This window comes from Poecilia formosa, unplaced genomic scaffold (genome assembly GCF_000485575.1).
Source record: "Poecilia formosa unplaced genomic scaffold, Poecilia_formosa-5.1.2 Scaffold168, whole genome shotgun sequence".
NCBI classification, from domain to species: domain Eukaryota; kingdom Metazoa; phylum Chordata; class Actinopteri; order Cyprinodontiformes; family Poeciliidae; genus Poecilia; species Poecilia formosa.
In genome coordinates this window covers 659160-668063 of record NW_006800107.1, presented here as the reverse complement: position 1 = coordinate 668063, position 8904 = coordinate 659160, and the positions used below count along the sequence as shown (strand labels likewise).

General features: G+C 38.8%; 1 protein-coding gene across 1 annotated transcript; it reads right to left on the bottom strand.

The window, feature by feature from the left end:
- Positions 1–330: 330 nt before the first annotated feature.
- LOC103146767 (cytochrome P450 2K4-like) lies at positions 331–5666 on the bottom strand. The gene is made up of 9 exons (XM_007564796.2): positions 5235–5666; positions 4210–4372; positions 3987–4136; positions 3630–3790; positions 3353–3535; positions 2136–2277; positions 1834–2018; positions 1600–1741; positions 331–1309 (listed from the first exon to the last, which is right to left on the bottom strand). The coding sequence occupies exons 1-9, from the start codon at positions 5613–5615 to the stop codon at positions 1122–1124; spliced, it is 1695 nt and encodes a 564-aa protein (XP_007564858.2). The 5' UTR covers positions 5616–5666; the 3' UTR covers positions 331–1121.
- Between the last annotated feature and the right edge of the window lie 3238 nt (positions 5667–8904).

Sequence of the window (8904 nt, the reverse complement as noted above, 5' to 3'; positions counted from 1 at the left end):
TGACTATATTTTGAAGAACTGTTCTCAGAGACTCTACCTTTTAAGAAGACTTGGTGATCATGGGATAATAGGGGGTACCTAACTAATTTTATTTATCACTGCAGAAGGGTTCAGTGAATGCGCATATGAAACTGGTGGGTTTGGTACCTCAAAAAAGGTTAAGAACCATGGTCTATATTAAATATAGGAGAAGTATGTTGTTCTTGGCAGGTCAGACTGAAAAAACTGATTGAGAAAGACGTCCTCTGAAATGTAAAGATTTTAATTACATGAACAGACATGCTTCAATTTACTTTGCAAAACATTAACAGTTCATTAACCTTTTTGCTGTGGATTTTACTATAAACACAAAATCAAGCAACCATCTGTTCAGACAAATACATTTGGAGAGTGTTAGTTTTTACTTGCACCAAAATATGCCATATATGTTTCAAAGAACAATATGAGAAATATGGAAGGAATAAAAGCTGAAATAACCCATAGAAAGATCTGTAGTAATTTGTATAAATACTTAAAGACCAAGGATTGAACTGAGGAGTTTTGTTGCCAAGGCCAGTTAGGTCTAAATGAATGAAGATTAATTCAGACTAATTGACACTTTGTATATATTCCAAATACTATTTCACAGTGCAAAGACACAACTTTACTTTGATGAAGCAATGCTCTATAGTTTGACTGAATTGGATATCCATGACCTTATGTAGAACTGATTCTTAGTCTATTTATCAATTACTGCACTGATAGATGCATTGAAGTAAGAAATCATAGATTTGTTGATGGTAATCTTAGGGAACCTGTAATTGCAAGATTCCTTCTACAGAATTCTGAATAAAATCAGGTTTGTTTCTTTGGCTGGGCAGATGCAATGCAGTCCCATGGATGCTTTTCATTCCAAAGGGCGAGGAGCGGACCTTTTCTCTGCCAGCAGGAGGAGGTTTCAGGTTGTATCGCTGATGTGGCCCAAACGAACGACAGGTGAAAGAGAGATCCTCTCTTTGTTCTGCAGAGAGGTCAGGATTGCCCCGGATATTTAAGGTTTCCATTACAGACCTTCCTTCATGAAACTCCTTCGCTTCCTGCTGCTGGGACCAAAGTGGGTTTTTCCACAAATAGGCCACTCCTTAATTTAAAGGGGTAACACACAGCGTGTGAGGTTGAGGGCTCATAGTACCACCAACTCGTGGAGTTAGATCAAGTTCTTCTTCTGTAACTCCAGGTGGAGGAGAAAATCTGAAGTGCTGCAGGAGCGTGGTGAAGAAGATGAAAAGCTCCATTCTGGCCAGACTCTCTCCAGGACAAGCCCTGCGACCTGTTAGAAACAGATCCTCAGCCAATGCCTGTAGAACAGTGCTTCTCAATTTCAGTCCTCAGGCCCCCCTGCTCTGCATGTTTTAGGTGTGCCTCTATTCCAGAACAGCTGATTCAGATGATTGCATGGCCATCAAGTACTGCAGAAGCCTGTTAATCACCCACAGATTCAATCCAGGTGTGTAGCAGAAGGGAAACACCTAAAACATGCAGGGTACGGGGGCCTGAGGACCGGAATTGAGAAACACTGCTGTAGAGTACGGATCTAAATAAAACAATAACCAGGCTAACCTGCTGAAAAAGGCATGAAGGCGTCTCGCTTGAGGAACTTCCCATCTTTACTGAGAAAGTTGCCTGGATAAAAGACATTCGGTTTCTCCCATTGGCTCTCATCTTGCAGGACGGACGTTAAAACAGCAATTACTGGAGTTCCCTAAAAAACACAAATCAGTCATCATTTACATGCAGTATGTTGAAATATAGGGAAAAGCTGTTGGTAGTGCACCATCAAGCCTCATTTCTCACCTTCTCAATAAAATGACCTTGGAACATGACGTCTTTGCTAGTCCTGTGAGGAATTGCCAAAGGACCGATGTTGGCCACTCTCTGTGTCTCATGGATGACGGCGTCTGTAAAAGGCAGGTTCTGTCTGTCCTCAACCTGAATCTGGCGACTTCCAATCACGTTCCTCAGCTCCTGCTGGACCTGGTCTGAAAGATCAAAGTCAATAAATGACAAGGATACAACAATTCTTTAATCTGCAGAAACCATAAGATCTGTAGCACATTGTTCTATTTTTACATCATCTCAAAGGAGATATTCCTGACCTTGTATTTTTGGATATTTGGCCATATACAGGAATGCCCATCTCAGGGTAGTTGATGTTGTTTCAGTTCCAGCACCAAACAGGTTCATGACTGTAACCAGCAGGTTGTCGTTGTGGTAGTGACTGTCAGTGATGCCAGATTCCTGCAGAATATCAGCTGATATTTAGAAAACCAAAACGGTTCGATGTTCAGTCAAAGCAAATGCCCAAGCAAATACTTCGGCATTTGCTTTGCCCAAGTAGAAGGTATGTCAAATATTATAGTAAAATAGCTATCATAGTAGTATACTAAGAATTATTTTATTAAAAAGGTGGATATAGATATATATTATGGAGAGATCATAGGCGCCGATTCTGTTGGAGCTTCAGGGTTGGAGCACCCATGTGTGCCAGTCATGCGTCCAGGGTGAGCACCATTGATTTACTGGACAGGACAGAGACTATTAGCAGCTATAGACAGTGACGCGCTCCTGCTGGCACCATTACTACAGATTGAGTCATATGCCCACAACCATCCTGTTCCAAATCAGGATGTGCTTGAATTTGCCACAAAATTGTTTGTGCAAAGGCTAAGTGACCTTATATTTATCTCTGTAAAATGTGGCTTAGATTAAAGTTAAGAAATCAGCCGAAGTTTCAATATGTAAACTTGTTTTCTTTCTAGAAATAAATCTACAAATAGGTTGATTTCTGTCTGTTCTTTCAACCTGCAAAAGAATACTAAACCAATTTATGTCTTTACTGGACAATTCATTTAACTTGATATAACACTGAAGGAGACATTCTATTATATACTTTTTGAAGTATTTTATCCAACTTGATGACTTACGAATACAAGGCAATTAGTCCAGTTTTTATTGTTCATTGAACTTTTAGGAACTAGAGCAGCTTCAGTGAGTCACAACAAAAACCAAATGACAGTAAATCAGGTGAAGAACCACTTTAAACCACTCAGTACCCCATTGCCATGGCAACCAGCTGTCAACAGCTGTGCTAGTCCTCAGTGCAGAGAATATCAGGAACATCAATACACAAACATTTCCCACACAAATGTTTGTGTTTCCTACAAACCACATTTCTTTATGGTTTCAGGCTTGATGTTTACTTTATGGTTATCCATAACCTGAACACCAGCAGTGGCTGATTAGCTTGTGAGCATCCTGGAAGAATTCAAGGTAATTTTTTAACATTACTCTGGAAGGTAATGAAGGTTCTGACCTTGTGTTGCTGTTGACGGATGAGGAAAGCGTCTGCAACTCCTCTGCACATCTGAGGACTGAGGGTCTCTTTCAAACGGTTCAGCAGCATCAGATGATGTTGTTTATTGGCAGCAACTATATCTCTCATTTTCTTTCTGGCTGAAAACACCAGTTTGCCAATCTTTGGGAACATGTTGTACAGCTGATGGTGAACAGAACATAAACTGTGACTTCTCTAGGTCTTGTGTTCAGTCCAATGTTAACAGATTTTATACTTTTAAACAGTCCAATCACACCTGCATTGAAGGCGAGCCAGACAGTTGAATGACTTGGTTTGTTCGATTTACAATGGTAGTGAACTCTAGATCATCATATTCAAATCTTTTGCCATAGATCATGGAGCAGATTATATTACTAACTGCATTGTTCATATGTTGGGACAAATCAAAAGCTTCACCTGCAACAAAGAAACCAGAAAAGCATTATTCAACACATTGGCTCTATTTATTAAGAGAATTGTTTTGCTTTGAAGCTGAACTGCAAAGAATAGCTCTGACCAGCAGTTAAGTATAATGCCTCAGATTAAAGAACAAAGTTCTCATGGTGAAATCTGCCAACAATAGCAATAACATCTTCTTCCTCTCTGCTGTTACCTTTAAACTCCTTTAACTTCTGGATGAGGAAGTGACATTCCTCAATGATTTTCTCCTCACATACTTTCTTTCCCATCCCAAAGTCCTTCAGGTTGGTCAAAGCAAAGCGCCGCATTTCCTTCCAGGAGTCTCCATTGGAAAATACAATACCTGTTTAACACAGTTAAATAATATAAGTCAGTAAACTAACTTCTCTACATGTGAATTTGTAAAGATTCTGTACCGTGATGCATGTTTGCTTCTTTAAACACGGTGGATGGTTCCCGTTCTCCAAACTCCTCAGCATAGCTGACAAATGCTTCTTTCACCGTCTTATACCCTGTCAGGACCACTGTCTTCTTTGGTCCCATGTGGACAGTGAACACAGATCCATACGTCTTAGAAAGCTATGATGAAACCAGGTGTGAATAAAGAAAATGCAAATTAATTTGTTAGGAACGAGGTTCTTCATATGTCAGTAAATATCTTTTCTTTGCTTAACATTGTGTCTCTTTCACCTTATAGATTTGAAGACTGGCTCAGATCTGCTTAGTTGTGTTTTGTTCCTAGATAAGGCCACTATAGGAGCTACTGCTGCCATCATGGTTTTACCTCAGCGTGTCATAAGCCTGGCGGGTCACCAGGCTTTACTCCCCCACCAGGCTAAGCCTTGCAAAAAAATTTTATACACCAGAAACAGTAATGGCAGATTAAGCTAGGTTTATAGATGACACAATCAGGTGCGAAGGAGTTCTCACCTGTTGCACCCTCTCTGGACCTGCCCATCAGCTTCACACGCTATTATTTCCAATGTACAATGACTGCTGACACTTTTTGTATTTTCCACATTTTTTAACACAAAAACATGATGGGCTGCTGGTGGACTGCCCCTGTGCTCTACCATCAGACTTAGCAGGTTTTCTGGAGGGCACCCTGAACCATTAACTTTTTACTTTTCTACTCCTGCAGCAGTGTTTCACTATTTGTTTGTGGGTATGCTGTGTCTTCTCAGAGCCCCAGTTGATCAGTTTAATTTAATCAGATCTTAGTGTAACAGTGGCCCAATTTTTTTTGTCCTAAAGGGTCATACCAGACCCAGACTGAAAAAAATCACTTTTATTGTTCCTTTTTAAGACTTCGCAACATTTTCCTTGCAACGCATTTTTTAGTGTAACATTTTTTTGTTCTGTGTAAGCATGGATAAAAAAAAGGATATGTAATAGTTTCAAAGAAGGTAAATTGCAAAAAAAAAAGTATGTTGTGCCTCACCTTCATGAGTGCTTGGTCAAGTCTCTTCACATCCAGCTGCAGCAGGTTGCCAACGATGGGAAGGGGTTTTGGTCCTGGTGGTCCCTGTCTGTGGCCCTGAGGCCTGGATTTAGAGAGAATGAAGTGAAACCCAATGAGGATTAAAACCACAGTCCCTAAAACTGAAACTGGGCTGAATGACTGGAGAAAAACGTCCATCGCTCCCATGACTGCACCACGTTTAATGCCTGTCGCTGTGCACCAGCTTTTCTGTAGGACATTTATTTGAGGTTGATAGAAGCAAAGTCCAATCTGCAGCTGGAGGTGGAGCCTGAGGTTTACACAGAACTTAAAGAGCTCCGTTCGGGGTCCGGATTTCCGGCTTTTGACCAAACGGTCCATCTCAACCAATCTTCATGGTCCGCTCAACCAAACCGCTCCGGGCTTAGAGAGCTCCGTCTGGGGGCCAGACTTCCGGCTTTTCAAGCAAGGCGAGCATTGGACCAAACGGCCCGCCTCAACTAAACTGTAGATAAAAGACAAAGATTTCTGCCAATCAGAATTCTAGCTCCCGTGTTCTTGACCAATGACTGTAAAACGTTTTGTAGAAAAGAAGCGCATGCGTTCTAGTTTCCAATAGCTAAAGGGCGATTCCACTTAATTTTTCACTACTTTCCGCATCTTTAATCAACTCTAGTTTAAAAACTACAACACATTTCAAACCTGGACTAGATTATTCTGCTCTAATAGCAGAATATTTAAAATCATGCTTGGGATTTGTGAAACTTCTTCCTGATTTCCTGATGACGTTTCTGTGATTCACTTTGTCTGGTGTCTGATTTTTAAATATTTTATGTTTTGTTGAGGATTTTTGTACATATGTTTTGGTCGTGTCAAAGCATCAACTTATATTAAAACGTGTTTTATTTCCGTTTGAAAGCTGCCCGCTTCCATGGAAGGACAACAGAAAATCGCTCTTATAAACATGTAATTCCTAAAATCACGATACCTTCACTGTGTGTCCCTCTGAAAAATGAACCCATTTAAATAAAGAAATCCCTCCATGGTGACACCACAGAGAGCGTTCATTTTAACACCGGTGCTGTAAGTGGTCCGGTATGAAACGGGTGTGATAGAACAACGGAACCACAGCACTTTTAAATTTCAATAATCAGAATCAGAAATTGTTTCCGTTGTTTTAAAAGGTTTATGTCGGTCTGCCTTTTCCCCATCGATACGTTTTCCGACCGCCCTGCACCTTAGGGGGTTAAAAATAAAATAAAATAAAAAACGACGCGCATATCGCGCAGAACTCTGAAACAGGAGAAGCGGGACATAAAACGGAGCGACGAACTAGATGTGAATTATGGCATAAAAACAGAGAATCCGACGCTGAACAGTGAAAAACCAACACATGATGTGAAACATGACGATTAGGCGGCGCAGCAGGTGATGAGAGAAGATTAATGATGGTCAATAAACAATAAAATAAATCTAACAGGAAAGAAACTAAAAGAGAGGATAATACTAATCAACTGAAACTAACTGGAAATTAATGAAGAACAAAATGCAAGAATAAACTAAGAAACTAAAGTAAATAGAGGAATAAACTTGTATTGCAAGACCTTTAGAGCAATAATTAAGACACTATTTCCAGATAAAAGGTAAAATAATATTGTCGAAGTGCCTGGGTTTGGTGAGACCACATCTACTACTGAGAATAAATATATCTTACAAACCATAACAGTAAAGTTCTTATCACTTATTTATGTTTTGTAATTAGATTTGATATATATTTATTTATTCAATATTATTTTTCATGTCAGTGTTAATGTCATGAGGCTGATGACTCCAAGACACTTTCAATTTGACTCATTAGGATTTGATTAAGAACCAGATTTGTTATTTGTAGTAAAACTATTAATCTATAATCAATAGACACGTCTATATAAAGATATAATCCATGTTTCTGTCTCATATTTGTATGGCACTAAAAGGACCTGGAACTTTGTTTTTCCACTGACAGCTCTGGTTTGCACAATAAATCCCATGTGGGTGAAGTTTTATGGATGATACTCTGTCCCATTCTCCTGAAGGCAGCACAGAGCTGCGCCACCAGAAACAGACAGAAACACAGAAGAGAAGAAGAGCTATGATTAATGTAGTTACAGTTCTGTCAATGTTTTAATGTTGCAGAGCTCAGTCGGTTTGCAAATAGATCAAAGTTTAAACTGGCATGTTGTACATCTTTTATCTGATCATTTTGTGAAATATTTAACAACTAGAAAATGGCAAAGAACAAGAATATGTTTTCCACTCTGATTGGCTGCTGGTAGGCCTACTAATTTTAACTTGAATGTTCATTGCATTTTTTGTAGACACCTGTGAAAATAATTTCTATTCCCATGGCTTTTTTGTTCTCTGGGAAATTATTTTGACGATAAATACAGAAACAAGCATAAAAATCAAAACATCTACAATAGTGACAGTAATATTAATGATAAAATAATAGTCAGTGCAAAGTAGCCTGCAAATTCTTTGGTGCGGGGGGTGAGGGATCTGGATATGGGATAGGGGACGCTGGCCCGAAAAAGGTTGAGAAACTGATTTAGTTGGTAATGTTGCATGTTCTAAATTACTTGCAAGAACATTGACTGAAAGGACTCTTATTTAATGTTGAGGGATTCAGGCTCAGGATTTTTTTTTTACTTTAAGCCCTGTTTACAGCAGGCAGTTTGAAACATTACGTTTTTTCCAAGAAAATGTATTTTCAGTATTTTATATCAGATGTCAGAAACAACCCAAGTAAGCTCTGCATATTAAGAAACTAAAACAAAATGAGCCCTGAAGGTTCTTGTGGTCCTTATAGATTTATATTAACTTTTGCCAGATGGATCATTGCATGTAGTTTGGCTGGTTGATTAGATCTGTTGCTCCACTCCATTGAAACCAGACAGAAGATGTTTTGTTTTCTTGGAGACGTGATCTTAGACAGCTCCAGGGTTCTACACCTTCAAAATAAAAGCACTGATGTCTAAAGAGTCCCTCGTAGCACCTTCAGTGTTTGAAGAGTTCAAACGATTCTCAGTTTTTTCTGAAAAAGTTTTAACACTAAAACTACCCATCCTGTTGTTTTTCTTGGTAAGTTATGTGTCATTTTGTCCCATAGATAGAATTTAGATGGAATGCAAGTTTTTAAACTACAGGTAACCTTATATTATTAGTATTTTTCAATGTTCAGTTAACCTTTTCCTAAACCTTCATTTTTTTCTTGTTTTCTGAACTCGTCTCACAGATTACAGCATGTAACTGCTTAGAGTACTAATAAAAGGTTTCTCCTACTTGCTGATACTTTGCAACAAACAATTGTATTTTCTGTAGACATTTTATGATCTGTTCTTTCTCAGCTGCCACCTAGTGGACAGATGCAGCATTTTCTAATATTTTTGTTGGAATCAGCAGCATGTGTTGCAACAAAGAGTTCTTCACAAAGATCTGTGGTTCAGAAGTAGATTATCTTTGCTGCCCCTTTGTGGTAAAATAAAATAAGTGGTATAGTTTGAAAAGTAATATTTACTTTATTAATCACTGATAATCTACTAGTTCCATTGAATCCAAACATACATCTTCCTTAAAAGCAGTATTCAAGGTCTGCTTTTGAGATGATTAGTTAATTTATTAAAATATGTCA